Raw genomic sequence first — 19,578 nt, forward strand, 5'->3', positions numbered from 1 at the left:
GCAGAGTAAAGAGACAGGGAGGGTTCAGGTGGTGGCAGTGCTGGAGAAAGTGAAGAGATGGATTGTGAACAGATTGAAATAGTTAAAGAAGATGAAGAGGTTGGGTGGGAATGAGGGATTGTCAGAGTCCTCACCTAACTTGGCCTACCTTAAAGACCAGTCCCATCCTGCTAAGGACAGACCTACTCACTGACGACAATGCAATGTGTTTTGGGGCAGGGAGGCAGTGCGATTATTAAAGGGTAAACTTTCCATTGCATGCTCCTGGTGCAGAGCCTCACCCACCGGGAGGGCACATCGGGAAATTCTGCACAACTTTCCATTTGGAAAATCCTGGCCAAGTGCATGTGATTCCCTGATATGCAGTTGGGAGAGATTTAAGATACTGGGACCATTTCCACCACAGTACAGAAGGCTAAGAGAAGATTTAAAAGAGGTTTATTTAAAATTATGGACAGTTTTGATAGGCAGAATAGACTCTTTCCACTGATTGGGGAGCCAATGATGAGGGGTCATCAATTTAAAATAGTCATCAAGAGAAAAAGGAGAGGGGTTAGGAGAAATTTGTTCATACAGAGGGTTGTTAGAGCATGGAATGGTTGAGACAGAAAACATTGACCAGGCAGGTGTCAGACTGGCCACCTGGCTCAAGAGGCTAATAGGACCATGGCTGGTGGGGCAGGCATGTGGCAGACTGGCAGACTGATGCCCAAGACTCATGCAAATAAGCTGCCCTCCCCATGGCCAAATGGATTCCTTCTGTTGATTTTTAAATTATTTTTCAGATGTGGGCAACACTAGCTGCTCTGAGGGCACTGAGAGTTCCATAGTGTGGGAATGGAATCAGAGCAGATTGGCATGACAGGTTCCCATCCCTGAAGGTCATTAGTGAACCAGCTGGGTTTTTACAACAATCTGGCAGCTTTTCACAGTCAATCTTTCGAGTGCCAATTTCCCATTTTACTATGATGGAATTTGAACTCAGAACCTCTGGAACTACCAATTCAGTACCATAACCACTACACTACTGTACCATTCCATGAGGCTCCACAGCAGAAGCATACACATGGAGGTTATACCCTAAGCTGAGCGTGGGGGGTGGGTGGGGCGGAGGCGGGGGGGATATGGTGGTTGCATGCAAGAAACATACAGGCCTCTCAATTCTAGAACACAAGATTCTCGACGGCACTTACCGGGCACAGAACGGTTCATACCTGGAGCCGCTTACCTTGCACTGCCGGCCTTGGTTTTCTTTCGCTTAAACATGTCGAGCAGGCTGTTGGACCTGCAGGCGGCCTTCCCATCGCCCACGTGCATGCGCACGACATCCGAGGTGGTGAAGGCGCTTCGGACATTGCGCTCCGGCTTGGCGATGATGATGTAGATCTTTGGGGTGAACATGCAGCCCAGGGCCACGGTCACGCTTAAGCTGACTGAGAAGCTGGTGGTGATGATCTTGTAGTTGCTGCCAAAGTAGATTGGGACGAAGGCCAGCCATATGATGCAGGTTGTGTACATGGTGAAGGCTATGTACTTAGCTTCGTTGAAATTGGCGGGGACGTTCCTCGTCTTGAAGGCGTAGTAGGTGCAGCTCATGATGAGAAGCCCGTTGTACCCAAGAGGGGCCACCACGCCCAGGTTGCTTGTGTTGCAGATTAAGAAGACTTCGTTGATGCTCGGGTAGGAGAGGACGGGAGTAGGGGGCTCCAGGATCAGCAGCGTGACCACAATGGTCAACTGAACGCTGATCAACATGGAAGCGATCACCAGCTGGGCCCAGGCGCTCATGAACCTGGGCTTGCGGGTGCAGATCTTCTTCTTGCTGCCGGCCAGGATCCTGGCGATACGGTTGGTTTTGGTCACCAAAGCGGAGTAACACATGGCGGCAGCGAGCCCAACCAGGACCCTCTGGAAGTAGCAGGAGGCCAGAGTCGGCTTGGCCAGCAACGTGAATGGGCAGATGTAGCCCAGGAAGATGCCGGCCAGGATGATGTAGCAGAGCTCGCGGCTGGAGGACTTGACCACCGGTGTGTCCCTGTACAGCACGAAGATAAGAGTGACGAACATGGTGGCAAGGATCCCTAGGCAGGAGAAGACCACGGCGATAGCAGACTCCACATCACTCCAGCTTAGGTGTCTCACATTAATCCTCTCACAACCTGTGGAAAAGGAAAATGAAGAGGAGAAAAAAGGGTTCAGAAAATATGAATAATTTGCTCACCTGTCCTAATGTCTTTTTATTTGGTTTGGTGTCAAATTTTGTCTGATAACGCTCCTGTGAAGCATCTTGGGACATAGGAACATTGGAACAGGATTAGGCCATTGAGCCCCTTGAGCCTGTTCCACCATTCAGTGAGATCGTGGCTGATCTGTGACCTAACTCCATATACCCGCCTTTGTCCCATATCCCTTAATACCTTTGGTTAACAAAAGGAACGTTTAACTACGTTAAAGGTGCTTTATAAATGCAAGTTGTTGTTGTTTTAGAGCTCATACAAATTTTCAGTGGTTTGTAGAATCTAAGGCTCAACATTTTTTTTCATGTTGAAAAACTTGGAAAAATGTCCATTTTTAATGGAACTAATTACTAATCAAACTGTGGGAAGGTAGGGCTTTGGAACATGCATTTCCTGGGAATGTGATTGGAGTAACAAAACCAGCAGCCAATCGTAATCCACGGATTAAAACCACTTGACATCCATAAATATCAATGTTCACGACGCTAGTTGTGGATATTTTCACAGAAAATGGCTGAACGACAAGCGACACAATCCCGATTTGCCAACCAAGCCCAGGTACGTATTGGCCACTTCTGTTATTGGCGAAACACAAATAGATTTTCGATTGTGCAAAATAGGTCATTCAAAATCAACTTCGACGGGGGGCGGGGAGAAGTGCACAATGGGCGTAGCCAATTGGCTACCTATTATGCACTCTGACCAAAGGTTCTATTTTAAATAAATAAATATTTAAATGAGGTTTGTGCAATTCTTGGCGTCCAACCAATCACCTGTTGGAAAATCACGTGCAACGTGAATTGGGCACGAGAGGTCGGAGGTCAGATTTTCTGACCCAATCACACTGCGGGTGGACTCAGAAAATCGGGGCTGATGTAAAATACATTTTGATTTGACTGTACGGCCATGGAATGCTGCACGAGTTGATCATTAATGACCTTTAAGAAGAAGTAAAAATGAATATTTCCTCCTTTCTGCCAGTCTGTCTTTGCTCACAGGACACTGTAGATGTGCTAGTTCCACGGTAGCAACTCCCATGAGGCATCGCTCTCTCACGCACAGCAAATTTGGCCAGAGGAGCGACAACACCTTTTCCACTTGGTTGCCATGTGATGTGGGATGTCCTGGTGTACTCTGGAATTTTTAGCTTCGTCACACACACGTAGACAGGCACGCACAAAACACACACATTAGGCCCAGGTGCAATGTTCAACTGAAGCCCTAGGTTTCAGTCAGAAAGACAGGCCTATCTGGTGAGCATTAATTAACCAACTTTATGGGCACCTTTCGTGATTTTTAAATATCAGTATTGAGTCATTTTCATGTGATTGTCATAACTGTTATTTGTAGCAATACACTCTCGTCTGAGTAAAGAAGATAAATGGGCGATGAAAGCTGTGTGAAGAAATTACATCAGCAATTAGACAGGTTGTTTTTGTGTTACTTATTGGTTAGTGAATGGTAACTAAAAATAATTCAGCAATTTGATCAGTCTGTTTTCTACTGGTCACTCTGGAAAATGTTACCACTTTTTAATTAATTCAGATTTAATTAATGGCTATTTGATTGGTAACTTGGATAAGTAGTAATTTGAACCAATTGTGATTTCTTTGCCCTGCAGATGTGTGACACTTTGAGGGTGTGATGTCCTGAGAAGTGCTGCGTTGGCTCAGTGGGTAGCACTCTCACCCCAATCAGCAAGTTGTAGGTTCAAGCCCCACTCCAGAGACTTGAACACATAATCTAGGATATCACCTCAGTGCAGTGCTGAGGGAGTGCGGCACTGTCAGAGGTACCATCTTTCGGATGAGACATTAAACCGAGGCGCGGTCTGCCCTTTTGGGTGGACATAAAAGATCCCGTGGCATTATTTCGAAGAAGAGCAAGTGAGTTCTCCCCGGTGTCCTGGCCAATATTTATCCCTCAACCAACATCAGTAAAACAGATGAACTGGTCATTATCACACTGCTGTTTGTGGGAGCTTGCTGTGTGCAAATTGGCTGCCGGATTTCCCACATTACAACAGTGACTACACTTCAAAAGTACTTTATTGGCTGTGAAGCACTTTGGGACATTTTGAAGATGATCCAAAATGAACCAAATGGCCTTCCTCATCTATATCAGTCTTGTGATCAGTGGCGGTGATTGAAAAATGTATTGGGCCAGCATTCACCATAAAAAATAACGATGAGGCTCACAGCCTCTTTGTGCAAACTCCTAACTCCTCCAAATTCCATGTTTGGATTGTTCCTTTAAATACTCCAGTTGAGACTGCCACTGTCGTGCATTCGACGCCAAACCCAAAAGCAATATCATAACGAGGTGGCTCTGTAGGAATTGACGAATTCCTATAAATAACTAAGATGGACACCAGGGAACAAGCAAATAGGTCTTTACTGATCAGAGACTCCACGAGGACTGCCTGGGCAGCCCCGTGGCTTGCGACGTGACGTCATCACGTTTGCCTGCGTTTTCCCGTGCTCTTAAAGGGGCCACGCCCCGTACATGCAAACTCTATATACAAAACACAATAATGCCTAACACAATGGTACAGGTTTAGGCTGGGGAATTATATACAGTCAGACAGAGTCATTCAGTGGTTCTGCCACATGCGCCCCCCCAGAATTCACTTTAACGGACAAAGTCAAATGGTGAGGGGGTCTGACGAGCTTGTCAGAACGACTCCTGTACTGTCGAGGCGGAGGCTGCTGGGCAGCTGGCGGTCTGGCGGGCGGGTGCATCTGGTCTGCGGTGACGACGATGGGTTGCCGACCCCGTCTCGGCGGCTGTGCTGTCTCGACGGGGCGGTTGAGGTCCAAATGTGCTGGCTTTAAGCGGTCGACCAAAATGTGGTCCGGTTTACCGCCGACATCGACCGTGAAGGTTTTGTCCCCTGCCTCCAACATGCGGAAAGGACCGGTATATGGGGCCTTGAGCGGATCCCTGCGTGCGTCATGGCGAATAAAAACATATTCAGCCTTGTGAAGCTCCGTGGGAACGTAGCACCTCTGCAGCCCGTGGTGCGAAGTGGGTACTGGTGCGAAACATCTGGCTGCCTCTTGGTGACTAGCAAGCTGAGCAGACGTGGACCATGGCTCTGTCGATGTTGGTAGGAAGTCCCCTGGGACTCGCAGCGGTTGACCATAGACCAGCTCCGCTGATGAAGAGTGAAGGTCTTCTTTGGGGGCCGTGCGAAGGCCCAACAGGACCCACGGTAGCTTGTCTGCCCATCCAGCATCTTGGAGACTGGCCCTCAGGGCGGCTTTCATTGACCGCTGGAAGCATTTGCAGAGGTCATTCGCCTGTGGATGGTAGGCTGTGGTGCGGTGTAATTTGACACCGAGTCCTTGGGCCACTGCATTCCAGAGTTCGGAAGAAAACTGCGGTCCCCTGTCTGATGAAATGTCTGCAGGAACTCCGAAATGGGCGATCCAGGAGCAAATGAACGCCCTGGCCACATCCGCCGAAGTAGTGGATGACAGGGGGACCGCCTCCGGCCATCTGGTGGTGCGGTCCACCATGGTCAGGGTGTGTGAAAAACCATGGGAGGGTGGGAGTGGTCCTACCAGGTCGACATTGACATGGTCAAACCGTTGCTCCAGAACTGTGAAGGTGGCTAACGGAGCCTTGACGTGGTGCTGTACCTTGGCCCTTTGGCAGACCACGCAGGTGTTGGCCCAGTCGCGGACATCCTTATGCATGCCATGCCATACAAATTTCGCCGACATCAGTTTCTGAGAGGCCTTCATTCCTGGGTGTGACAACCCATGTATGGCGTCGAACACTTTGCAGCGCCAGATGACCGGCACGACAGGGCGTGGATCCTGTACGGAGACGTCACACAACAGCGTGGTACCTGCCGCATGGAACATGACGTCGGCCAACTGGAGGCCAGTGATGACCGTTCTGTAAGCTTGGACTTCCGGGTCTGAGGCTTGGTCCGCTGCCATGAGGGCGTAGTCGATGCCCAAATGAATCGTATTGACGATCGCGCAGGAGAGGCAGTCTGCCACCAGGTTGTCCTTACCGGACATGTGCTGTATATCCGTGGTGAATTCGGATATGTAGGTCAGTTGACGCTGCTGTCGGGCTGACCACAGTTCGGCGGCCTTGGCCATTGCAAAGGTTAATGGCTTATGGTCCACAAAAGCGGTGAAAGGACGTCCTTCTAGCAGGAACTGAAAATGGCGGATGGCCAGAAAAAGGGTGAGCAACTCCCGGTCGAACGTGCTATATGCTCTCTCGTTCTGCCGTAGTTGACGGCTGAAGAATGCCAACTGCTGCCATGTCCCGTTCACCCACTGCTGTTGCACGGCACCGACTGCGTAGTCCGACACGTCAGTGGTGAGGGCGACGGTGGCTCCTGGCAGCGGGTGCGCCAGCATAGTCGCGTTGGCGAAGGCGCGTTTGGTGTCGGCGAACGCTCGGGCCATGTCATCCGTCCAGTCTACCGGGTTCTTGCCAGTCTTGCCCTTGAGGGCCTCGTACAGGGGCTGCATGAGCAGTGCCGCCTTAGGCACAAAGCGGTGGTAAAACTTTACCATGCCTAGAAATTCTTGCAGGGCCTTTATGTTCTGCGGGCGTGGAAAAGATGTCACCGCCTCCACTTTTGAAGGTAAAGGAACCGCTCCCTCTGAGGTGATGCGATGCCCCAGGAAATCGATTTGGTGCAGGCCAAACTGACACTTGGCCGGGTTGATAATCAGGCCGTGTTGGCTGAGGCGTCGAAAAAGGGTGCGTAGGTGACAGGTATGTTCTTCCTTAGTAGGACTGGCAATTAGAATATCGTCCAGGTAGACGAAGACGAATTTGAGGTCCCGCAGCACGGAGTCCATCAGGCGCTGGAAAGCCTGGGCGGCGTTCTTCAACCCAAACGGCATTCGTAGAAACTCGAAGAGGCCGAATGGGGTGATGACTGCGGTCTTCTGGACACCTTGTGGCTGCACTGGGACCTGGTGGTAGCCCCGGACGAGGTCGACTTTTGAAAACACGGTGTTCCCTGCCAAATGGGCAGAGAATTCCTGAATGTGGGGGATCGGGTACCGATCAGGAGTGGAGGCGTTGTTAAGGCGTCGATAATCGCCGCATGGCCGCCATCCGCCGCCAGGCTTCGGGACGATATGGAGGGGTGAAGACCAGGGACTATTCGACTGGCGAATAATCCCTAACTGTTCCATGGTTGCGAACTCCGCCTTTGCGACCGCCAGCTTGCCAGGTTCCAGGCGCCGGGCCCGCGTGTAGACCGGGGGGCCGTTGGTGGTGATGTGGTGTTCCACACCATGTTTCGTGGCCGAGGAGGAGAACGTGGGTCTTGTCAGGTCGGGAAATTCGCCGAGCAGGCGGGCGAAGTCATCAGGAGTCGGGAACGCACAGGAGACGGTGCGTGACGTAGTCTTACTGCGGTAACACGGAAGAGAATTAAAAGTTGCTGCATTGATCAGCCGCCGGTTCCTGACGTCGACCAGGAGGCTGTTGACGCACAGGAAATCCGCGCCGAGGAGGGGCTGGGAAACTTTGGCCGTAACAAACTCCCAGTGAAAACGTTGCCCCCCGAAGCACCCCTCAACTCGCCGTCTGCTGAGGATCCGAATTGCTCTGCCATTGGCCACTTCAAGGGTGGGGCCGTGATTCCCTGTCTGCACATCGAGGGCGGACGCGGGTAAAATGCTGCACTGCTCTCCGGTGTCGCACAGAAAACGGCGACCGGAGAGAGTGTCGGCGATGAAGAGCAACTTTCCCGCGTTGCCGATCGCCATCGCGGCCGCGGGGTGCCCGTTAGACCCGTTCCTCGGCGGTCACAGTTGTTGGTGGTTTTTTTGGGGGGGAAAACTGCAGGGAGGTCGACAACGCTTTGCCTTCGCGCTGAACTGCGCGTGGTAGAAACACAGCCCAGCAGGCTGACGAGCTGGGGCGGCGTCTGCGGGGGATGGGTGCCTCGTGGCGGCGCAGTGCTGCCGTGTTACAGCGAAAATTTTGTCAGCCTCCGCAGCGAATGTTGTACAGTCCACGATTTCAGATCTGGCCAGGGCAGCTTGCACCTGTTCAGGCAGTTGGCTGAGGAAAATTTCTCGGAACAGGAAGCATTCCGGTTCTGAGCCCAGGAGTGTGAGCATTTGGCTCATCAACTCTGAAGGCTTGGAGTCCCCGAGGCCGGGCATCGCGAGTAATCGACGGGCGCGCTCTGATTTTGTGAGCCCGAAAACCTGCAGTAACCGCGCTTTGAGGGTTTCATACTAGCGCTCCGTTGGGGGGTTTTCGAGGAGGCTGACGACCCGAGAGGCGGTAGAGCTGTCGAGTGCGGAGACCACGTACAGATATTTGGTCTGATCCGCATCGATGTTCCGCAGGGCGAACTGGGCCTCGACCTGAATGAACCACGAGGTCGCTTGCTGCTCCCAGAACTGTGGCAGCTTTAGTGAAACAGCGTTTGCTTCCATGTTCTTCTTTTGTGAAAACGTTCACAAAAATGGGGTCACCAATGTAGGAATTGACAAATTCCTATAAATAACTAAGATAGACACCAGGGAACAAGCAAATAGGTCTTTACTGATCAGAGACTCCACGAGGACTGCCTGGGCAGCCCCGTGGCTTGCGACGTGACGTCATCACATTTGCCCGCGTTTTCCCGAGCTCTTAAAGGGGCCACGTCCCGTACATGCAAACTCTATATAAAAAACACAGTAATGCCTAACACAATGGTACAGGTTTAGGCTGGTGTTAGAACATCGTTAAAGGGAATTATATACAGTCAGGCAGAGTCATTCAGTGGTTCTGCCACAGCTCCATCAAAATACCACAGGCTGACAGGCTGAAACTTCTTCCCGGTTTCCCACCTGCTACTGCACCTCTCCGTTCCAAATGCGCCTCGGAGTTAGCGGGGCCTCTGTACCTGATTTGACAATAATTCACTCTTCTAACTTGCACTTCCTGGTTCAGGCTGTGCGCCGTTCATTTTAGAATACTTCAATCTAATTGGTTAAGGAGATAGACAGTTGCTTGCTGCAGTTGCACACAGATCCCAGGTGCCCTGTAGAGGGCGTTGCACCATTTCTATCTTCCACTTACAGCAACTTCCAGTGCAAAGTCTCACTGAAACTGAACGGGCAAGGGCAACTCTAACAAATGGCGGGTGCTGTTCGCTCACTGGCTACGGTAAATTTTGGCCCACTGTGTATTGAGGAAGTTTAAGAATTTGGAAAAGGAGCTCTCCGATGCATGACCAGAATGTCCCAGGTTTTATTCCCCGTCTGTGTTGAATTAGCTGATCTCATCCGGGGCAGCAATGGAGGGTGTTTCTACTGGCCTCAGTGCCATTGGACTGGGGAGGGGTGGTAGGCAAGGAGAGAAATGTGACCCGATTGCAATCCGGTGATCCCTGCTAGACAGCAAGTGAATGTTAGATGAGGATAGGCTTGGGCTTGGTCATGATGCTCCTCACGGTGAAAAGGATTTAGAGGCACTGGAGAATGCGCAAAAAGGATTTACAAGGATGGTACCAGAACTGAAAGGTTATAACTATCAGGAAATATTGAACAGTTCTGCTACCATCCTTGTAAATCTTTTTTGCACCTTCTCCAGTGCCTCTAGAGCATGGTGAGAATGTGGAACTCGCTAACACAGGGAGTGGTTGAGGTGAATAGCATAGATGCATTTAGGGGGAAGCTAGATAAGTACAGGAAGGAGAAAGGAATAGAAGGATATGTTGATAAGGTGAGATGAAGTAAGGTGGGAGGAGGCTTGTGTGGAGAATAAACACTGGCGTAGACCTGTTGGGCCGAAGGGCCTTTTTCTGTGCTGCAATTTCTATGTAATCCTATGAAAATTGACCAGTTGTGCAGCTGCTGACCATGAAACCACTACCCCAGTAAAAGTCGGCACTGTGAGGAGGGTGGGGGAAGGGGAAAAAAAATCAGGGAACAAAATATATATCAACTAGCTGAAGTGCCCGGCGGTGCCGAGGCTTTTTCGAGGGCATGTTGTTGTTGGAAGAGAGAGAGAGAGCGACTGGGGGGAAGAGAGAGAGCGACTGGGGGGAAGAGAGAGAGCGACTGGGGGGGAAGAGAGAGAGTGACTGGGGGGGAAGAGAGAGAGCGACTGGGGGGAAGAGGGGGGGAGGGGAGGGGGGAAGGGGAGGGGGAAAGGGGGGGAAGGGGAGGGGGGGGAAGGGGAGGGGGGAAGGGGAGGAAGGGAAGGGGAGGGGGGAAGGGGAGGGGGGAAGGGGAGGGGGGAAGAGGAGGGGGGAAGGGGAGGGGGAAGAGGAGGGGGGAAGGGGAGGGGGGAAGGGGAGGGGGGGAGGGGAGGGGGGAAGGGGAGGGGGGAAGGGGAGGGGGAAGAGGAGGGGGGAAGGGGAGGGGGGAAGGGGAGGGGGGAAGAGGAGGGGGGAAGAGGAGGAGGGGGGAAGGGGAGGGGGGAAGGGGAGGGGGGAAGGGGAGGGGGGGAAGAGGGGGGAAGGGGAGGGGAGGGGGGGAAGGGGGAGGGAAGGAGGGGGGGGAGGGGGGGAAGGGGGAAGAGTCGCCGAGCCCCCTGATCTCCGCCCCCCATCACCCGAGCCCAGCCCCCCCGATCTCCCGAGCCCCGCCCCCCCCCGAGCCCCGCCCCCCCCGATCTCCCGAGCCCCGCCCCCCGAGCCCCGGCCCCCCCGATCTCCGGAGCCCCACCCCCCCGAGGCTCGGCCCCCGCCCCCCCGATCTCCCGAGGCTCGCCCCCCCCCAACCAAGCACCGAACTCTGGAGGCCCGATCTCCCGAGCACCGGCCCCCCCGCCCTCCCCGCTCTCCGGAGCCCCGCCCTACCGAGCTGGATTCAAGTCCCGCCCGAGATCCGCACTCCCGAGAGCCCCGCCCCCCCGCCAGAGCCGAGCGGGGAACAGAGAGAGACGCCGCGTCTCAGCTGCTCCTGCTGCGCGCGCACCTTTCCGGTCACCAAGCCCCACCCGAGAGCTCCTGCTGCGCGCGCACCTTCCCGCTCACCAAGCCCCGCCCGAGATCCGCACTCCCGAGAGCCCCGCTCCCCCCGCCCGAGCCGAGCGGGGAAGAGAGAGAGACGCCGCGTCTCAGCTGCTCCTGCTGCGCGCGCAACTTCCCGCTCACCAAGCCCCGCCCGAGATCCACACTCCCGAGAGCCCCGCCCCCCCCCCGCCCGAGCCGAGCGGGGAACAGAGAGAGATGCCGCGTCTCAGCTGCTCCTGCTGCGCGCGCAACCTGACCCTCGTGACCCTCGTGGCTGAAATCCGTTGCCCCCGGGTAACGTGACACCGGGGGGGGGGGGGGGCTGAGGAGCTTAGCAGAAGCCGTGGGACAATTACCTAGCTGGGGCCTGGCTGGGCAAGAAAGGCCCAGGCTTTGAGGCCTAACAAAAACGGGGAAAGGTAGGAAAAAGAATCTTCAGGTTAGAGAAAATATTTACAAATGAATGAAGTTTTTTTTAAAACAATTTAATAAAAGCAATTTTATTTTGCTGGAAATGTATATTTGAAAAGAAAGACGCAGAAAGCAGGAAAAAGAATGGAAGCAAGATGGCGGCTACTCACCTCGGTTCAGAACGATAAGGCCCGCCCACACACGCACCGATTGGTCGACCGTCAGGTCACCAAAGCGTAGGATTGGTCAATCGTCCCATCACTCGACCGTAGGAGGGCCCGGCCGCACGCGCCAGCAACCCGGCGTCCGACTGGTCAACCTCGAGGTCACTCTGTCGCTAATGAGCGGATAATGAGATGCTAATGAGCGGAATGTTGAAGGTTTTTCGGATACCGCGGGCGCGATTTTCGTCCGGCCGAAACGTAAATATGCTTACCAGGGTTTCGGAAAGGTAAGCTTTCTTTCGACGTAACGCACGCGTAGGTACGCTCTGTAACTTTCGAGCGCATAGCCGGACAGACGCATACCCGAGGACAGACAGACAGACAGAAGGACAGACAGATAGACAGAAGTATCCGTTTATATATATAGATAAAAAGCAGAGAGAAAGATTAAAGACGCACAGTCTCAACACCTTTTACAAAGTCCATGTAAAATAAATCCTTTATTTACTCATCTGAAAACTGGGGTAAATGCCACAGTTCAGTACAGAACTTTGTGTGTCGGAAACAGGTGTCGAGAATTCTGGTGCGCACCTATTGAGTGAAGCGGGCGTGCTGATTACCGAAACACACACTCAGGGTTGTGCAAAGGTCTGCACTAAATTGTGGAACATACCCTAATTTCAGGACACAAAGAAAGAAAGACTTGCATTTAAAAAGCACCTTTCACAACCTCAGGACATCCCAAAGCGCTTTACAGCCAACGAAGTACTTTTGAAGCGTAGTTACTGTTGTAATGTAGGAAACGCGGCAGCCAATTTGTGCACAACAAGCTCCCACAAACAGCAATGTGATAATGACCAGATAATCTGTTTTACTGACGTTGGTTGAGGGATAAATATCGGCCTGGACATTGGGAAGAACTCCCCCGCTTTTCTTTGAAATAGTGCCGTGGGATCTTTTACACCCTCCTGAGATAACTCATTGTGATGATATTGCCTGAATCTCGGGCCAATTTCCTAAAGGTATTGTTACCTGTGAGGTCAGAATTAGGCCACCAGCCCAGCTCACAAGCCCTGCACGTGAACTCGTCCTGCATGTACTCGTTCTCTTTGCACGTTGTGCAGATCCAACAACAGCTCACCTCTCCCTTCCGAATAACCTACAGATAGGGAACAGAGAATCCCTTTAATAAAAACAGGAAATGCTGGCAAGCACTCAGCAGGCTGTGGAGAGAGAAAGAGAGTTAACTTTTCAGGACGTGATCTTTCATCAGCAACCGAGTGACAGAACTCCTTTAGTCTGTGTCCCTTTGAATGGAAGTGAAGCCGAATGTTTAGAAAGTGATAACAAATCTCAGCGAGTTGGTTGACCTTCAGAAGGAATCCAACAGCCCCGACCCTTTCATCAGTAAGCCGCAAAAGCACTAGTTGAACTCACCTTAATCTGTCCTTTTGTGCAGGGTTCGCTACAGACAGAACGCACCATCTTGGTCATGTTCATCTGAAGCTTGTTGTCATCTATGTCCAGCAACCCTTCGTACCACGTCCCTATGTTCACGTAGTCATACAGACCATTCTCTGTAATTTGAAGATTCATAATATCATACCTGGCAATTCAAAGAAGAAGTTTAACTGGGACAGGCAATCTTTGGTGTGGGTTTCTGAAGCATTCCCATCGGGGGGGAAGGTCTTCACTCAACGGGAGTGCGGGTCCCAGAGACAGAGAGAGAGGTCTACAGCACCAGAATGCCAAGTCTCTAACTCGCACTCTCATTGAGCAAGGCTTCCCGCTGGGAGCGCAAGGTTGTTGAATAAACATTGACTTGTTCTCCAGTTAGATAATGAAATATTCTTTCACAGCATAGGAGGAGGCCATTCAGTCCATAATGTCTGTGCTGGCTCTTTGAAAGAGCTATCCAATTAGTCCCACACCCCCGCTCTTTCCCCATAGCCCTTCAAGATTTTCCATTTCAAGCATCCAATTCTCTTTTGAAAGTTCAGGCAGTGCGTTCCAGGTGAGAACAACTTGCTGCATAAAAAAATGTCTCATCTCCCCTCTGGTTCTTTTGCCAATTATCTTGAATCCATGACCTCTGGTTACCGACCCTCCTGCCAGTTGAAACAATTTCTCCCTATCTACTCTATCAAAACCATTTATAATTTTGAACACCTCTAGTAAATCTCCTCTTACCCTTCTCTCATCTATGGAGAACAATCCTAGTTTCTCCAGCCTCTCCACACGACTGAAGTGAGTCATCCCTGGGGTGGATGAAGTTTTAATGCTTCAATACGAATGTATTCATAGCCCTTTAACCAATAATACTCACAGGGGCTCCTTTCCCTGGAAAAGAGAAGACTTAGAGGAGACCCGATAGAGGTCTTTAAAATTATGAAGGGGTTAGATTGGGTGGATGAGGAGAAACTGTTTCCAATTGTGGGTGAGCCCAGAACAAGGGGGCATAAATATAAACTAGTCATTAACAGATCAAACTTCTTAATATAGATAATGATGAGTATGTGGCACTCATGGAGTGGATGAAACATTGCTACATTTAAGGGAAGGCTTGATGCATGAATGAGGTAGAAGGGAATAATGGGATAAGGGGGCAGTGTGGGAAAAGGTAATCAGAGTGGGAGGAGGCTGGTGTTGGGCAGAATGCCGGCATAGCCCAATTGGGCAGAATGACCTGCTTCTGTGCTGTATATTCTACGTAATTCTATGCAAAATGCTACACACATTAACACCGTACACGCACAATCCAGAGCAAGGAATTATGAGGCCTCATGCCCAGGCATACCCCTTCCGCAGTGCATCGAATAGCTAAAGTGATCCATCATTCAGTAACTCGAATAAGGATGAACCAACACAGGAAGCCTGAATATTGGTTCAGATCAAAAAGAAACTGAAAAGAGATTTAACAGTTTTTTTTAAAACTGAGTTTAGTTATTTTGGTATAAAGAGAGAAGAAAAAATATTGCCATTTTGACTGGTATACATATCAGAACTATCAGGGACAAAGATACTGAACTGAATAGGGAAAAGACAACATGATCCATTCTCTCGCCTTACAGAACCTCATTTAAAATTGAGCCTTGTGAGGTCTGATTTTTAATGTGTGATTAGGTTAATGTAAGAGAAATGCAAGATCGAATGCTATTCATTTACAGTCCACTTAGGAGATACTGAAACCTGAACCAGTAACATACAGGGAAAAGAACCATTTCACAGGGACAGGCTTGTCTCCACAGGTACTAACTGACCTATTCCACCCTTGCCACAGCCCATCAACTGCTGAAACCCCCTGAAGCCTTTGGAACCTCCAGAGTCAACTATTCCAATCTTGGCCGGCCTTCAACCTTCTATCCTCCATAAACTTCAGCTCATCCAAAGCTCTACTGCTCCTGTCCTAACTCACACCAAGTGCCATTCACCCATCACCCCTGTGCTCGCTGATCCACACTGGCTGCCAATCTGGTAATGCCTCGAATTTAAAATTCTTATCCCTGTGCTCAAATCCCTCCATGGCCACACCCCTCCTTATCTCTGTAACCTCTTCCAGCCCTATAATCCTCCGAGAACTCTGTGTTCCTCCAATTCTGGCCTCTTGTGCATCCCTGATTTCCTTCGCCACACCATTGGTGGCCGTGCCTTCAGCCATCTAAGCCCCAAGATGGCCGGCTCCCTCTTCCGCAGGCTCTTTATCCGCCAACTACCTCCCAGCATCCGCCCGGCGATCGTGGCGTCCAGCCTCACGGACCTCGAGGTCCTGGCCGACGAAGCCGATAAGCTACTGTCCGCCGGCTCCAACCATGCCGTCACCCCCGACCTGGCCTCCGCAGCGTCGGCGCACGCTCCACCCTCTATCGCGCGGCCACACAGCTCGGCCACGAGGCCCCCACGTCCCCCAAGCCCTCCAGCCCAGGGCTACTGCTACTTCCATACCCAGTTCGGCGCACGGGCCCACCGCTGCAGCCATCCCTGCACGTTTCCAACCGTCCCCACACCGGCCTACACGATGGCCGCGGGGCAAGCAGGCGCGCTGCTGTACGTTACGGACAGCGCCTCCGGACGCCGTTTCCTATGCGACACGGGTGCGCAGTGCAGCATCATCCCCGCGTCCGCCCTCGAGATCCAGCGAGGCGGCCGCGGCCCTGCGCTGGTTGCCGCCAATGGCACCGACATCCGGACGTACGGCACCCGCACCGTCACCATCGACCTTGCAGGCCGCCGCTGCCACTGGGAGTTTATCACCGCCAAGGTGCTCTCCCCGCTCCTCGGTGCGGATTTCCTGTGCGCCCACGGCCTGTTGGTCGACATGCCTCGGTGCCGCCTCGTGGACATGAACACCATGTCACCTATCCCGGGCGCCATGGCCTCCCCCCAACCCGCCGAAATGGCGTGGCAGTGCCGCGCCCGCTCAACGGACGACTACTCAGCACTCCTGGCTGAGTTCCCAGCCCTCACCAACCCGACCTTCTCCGCGAAAGTTGCTAAGCACGGGGTAGAACACTTCATCCCCACATCAGGCCCACCGGTGTATGCCCACGCCCGCAGGCTGGACCCGGCCAAGCTGGAGATCGCGCGGGCCGAGTTCGCCACAATGGAACAACTCGGCATCATCCGCCACTCCAACAGCCCCTGGGCCTCCCCACTCCACATCGTCACCAAACCCGACGGGGGACGGTGCCCCTGCGGGGACTACCGGCGCCTAAACGACGCCACCTCGCCGGATCGGTACCCCATACCGCACATTCAAGACTTCTCGGCTAGACTGGCCGGCCGCTCAGTCTTCTCCAAAGGCGACCTGGTGCGCGGTTACCATCAGGTGCCAGTCCACCCCACGGACGTTCCCAAGACGGCCATAATCACCCCTTTTGGGCTATTCGAGTTCCTCCGAATGCCCTTCGGCCTCAAAAACGCGGCCCAGGCCTTCCAGCGGCTCATGGACTCGGTCCTCCGGGACCTGAAGTTCCTCTTTGTCTACCTGGATGACATCCTGGTAGCTAGTTCCTCCAAGCAGGAACACATCGAGCACCTCCGCACCCTGTTCCAGCGGCTCAGTGAGCACGGGCTCATCATCAGCCCAGCCAAGTGCCAATTCGGCCTCAGCAGGATCAAATTCCTCGGCCACCACATCATGCAGGACGGAGCCATTCCCCTGCCCGCCAAGGTGCAAGCCGTCCAGCAGTTCCCCCGGCCTACCACCATCAAAGGCCTCCAGGAGTTCTTGGGGATGATCAACTTTTACAACCGCTTCATTCCCAGAGCGGCCTCCCTCATGCGGCCCCTATACGAAGCCCTCCGGGGTAAGAAAGACAGAATGGCGATCGAGTGGTCGGCGGACATGTTGACCGCTTTCGACTTGACCAAAAAGGCGCTCGCCGATGCTACCATGCTCGCTCACCCACAGCCCAACGCCAGGGTGGCACTCACCACGGACGCCTCCGACCACGCGGTCGGTGCCGTGTACGAACAGTGGGTCGACGGGGCCTGGCAACCGCTGGCCTTTTTCAGCCGCCAACTGCGCCCCCCGGAGGCCAAATACAGCGCCTTTGACCGCGAGCTCCTTGCACTGTACCTGGCAGTCCGCCATTTTACATTTCTTCTGGAGGGCCGCCCCTTCACCACGTTTGTCGACCACAAACCCCTGACATTCGCGATGGCGAAATCTGCGGACCCGTGGTCAGCCAGGCAACGACGCCAGCTCGCCGCGGTGTCCGAATTCAACACGGACATCCGGCACGTCTCCGGTCGAGACAACGTGGTGGCCGACTGCCTATCCCGCCCCGCCGTCCACGGCGCCCACCTGGCAGTGGACTATGCTCAACTGGCAGCGGAGCAACGCACTGACCCCGATCTGCTCTCCGCGCCCACAACCCTCCCAGGGCTGCGACTGACCGACGTCACCTGCGGCCCGTCCGCCATCACAGTCAAATGCGACACCTCCTTGGCGCAACCCCGCCCCATAGTCCCGGCGTCCTGGCGAAAACGGGTGTTCGACATCGTCCACGGCCTCTCACACCCCGGCACCCGCGCGTCCATTAGACTGGTGGCCAACCGATTTGTCTGGCGCGGCCTGCGCAAAGATGTGCGCGTCTGGTCCAGATACTGCATAGCTTGCCAGCGTGCCAAAATCCACCAGCATGTCAAAGCCCCACTCGAGGAGTTCACCATGCCAGAAAGAAGGTTTGACCACGTCCACATCGACCTCGTCGGCACACTGCCGCCATCACAAGGTCACACGCACCTGCTGACAATCGTGGACCGTACCACCCGCTGGCCCGAGGCCATTCCACTGACGTCCACCACCACCGCCGACATCGCGAGGGCGTTCATCGGCACCTGGGTCATTCGGTTCGGCGTCCCCTCCGACATGACGTCGGATAGAGGCCCGCAGTTCACCTCTGATCTGTGGGCTGCCATCGCCCGAAACCTCGGGGTGGCTGTTCACCGCACCACGGCTTACCACCCCCAAGCCAACGGACTGTGCGAGCGATTCCACAGGTCCATGAAGGCGTCCCTCCACGCCAGCCTCGAGGACGAGGCTTGGATCGACCGCCTCCCGTGGGTGCTACTTGGCCTACGCTCTGCGGTCAAAGAAGACCTGCAAGCCTCGGCGGCGGAACTCGTGTACGGCCAGCCGCTGCGCGTACCCGGAGAGTTCCTGCCCACCGCCACGACCCCCTGGTCGGCTGACCAGCAACGCCGCGCTTTCGCCAACTGAGCACAACAGTTCGCTCCGGTGCCCACCGGCCGGCACGGCGAACCAGCAACCCATGTACCACCTAGCCTGCACATGGCCAAATTTGTTTTCGTGCGCCATGATGCCCACCGAGGACCTCTACGGCCCCCATACGACGGACCCTACAAGGTACTCCAGACGGGGAACAAGTTCTTCCTCCTCGAAGTGGGCGGCAGAACTGACAAGGTGTCGGTCGACCGGCTCAAGCTGGCGCACCTAGAGCCTGACGAACCCGTTCAAGTGGGCCAACCCCCACCGCGGGGCAGACCGCCTAAGAGCCCGACGCGTCCGACCGCCCCGCTCCCGACACCAACCGCCAAGAGCCGTTCCGGCCGTGCCATCAAGCCATCACGCCGGTTCGTACACTCCCTACTAGTGGATTCTGGGGGGAGCTGTGTGGCGTACCGACCACAGAAAGGACACAATCCGCTTTTCGGTCCATAGACTATAAATCAGGCGTCATGCCTTTAAGAAGGATCACACCTTTAAGAAACTCGATCTGCAACATAGTTAAGCCCAGAGCGGGGGAGGAGCGGTCGAAGCTGTGGACTGATTAAAGGCAGTCGGACTTGGTGTAGGCTCTGACACCATTTTGTGTTCAACATGCAGTCTCAAGAATTAAACCTTTTCTGTTGAACCTCTCCGAGTTCAGTATTTTTTGCTAGGAGTACGTAGACTCCTACAAAGTCTTTCTTTCTCCTCTCGGCTAATCAAGCCTTTATCCAACCCAAGGTGCACACTCACAACTCTGACCAGCTCTTTCTTTCCTCCTTTAGGATGCTCCTTAAAAACCTAGCTCTTTGACCAAGTTTTTGGTCACCTGTCCTAATATCTCTTTATGTGGCTCGATGTCAATTGTTGTGTTACCAGTCCTGTGAAGCACTATGGGACATTTTACTGCAGTAAAGGTGCTATATAAATGCAAGTTGTTGTTGTTGAGTGTTTCCAACAATATCGGTTTCTGCCTCAGATTTCACAGGACGTCTGATGTAGGTGTGAGACAAACACGTTCCTGGGTGATAATTGGATCAGAGAAGTGAGAGGAGGGGAGATAAAATGTGCAGCTACATCTGGAAT

The 19,578-nt window shown here is 53.4% G+C and overlaps 1 protein-coding gene across 1 annotated transcript in view; it reads right to left on the minus strand.

Annotated features, from left to right (window-relative positions):
- LOC147121528 (metabotropic glutamate receptor 1-like) overlaps nt 1–19,578 on the minus strand; it is a 564,257-nt gene that overhangs the window by 14,655 nt on the left and 530,024 nt on the right. The window contains exons 5-7 of the mRNA XM_085977873.1: nt 13,197–13,365; nt 12,792–12,918; nt 1,229–2,159 (exon numbers count right to left, since the gene is read on the minus strand). Of these exons, the coding sequence (XP_085833999.1) occupies nt 1,229–2,159; nt 12,792–12,918; nt 13,197–13,365 (1,227 nt within the window). The remainder of the gene's footprint in view (nt 1–1,228; nt 2,160–12,791; nt 12,919–13,196; nt 13,366–19,578) is intronic.

This window comes from Somniosus microcephalus, chromosome 3 (genome assembly GCF_052327205.1).
Source record: "Somniosus microcephalus isolate GS21.2 chromosome 3, FLI_Smic_1.0, whole genome shotgun sequence".
Classification (NCBI taxonomy): Eukaryota; Metazoa; Chordata; class Chondrichthyes; order Squaliformes; family Somniosidae; genus Somniosus; species Somniosus microcephalus.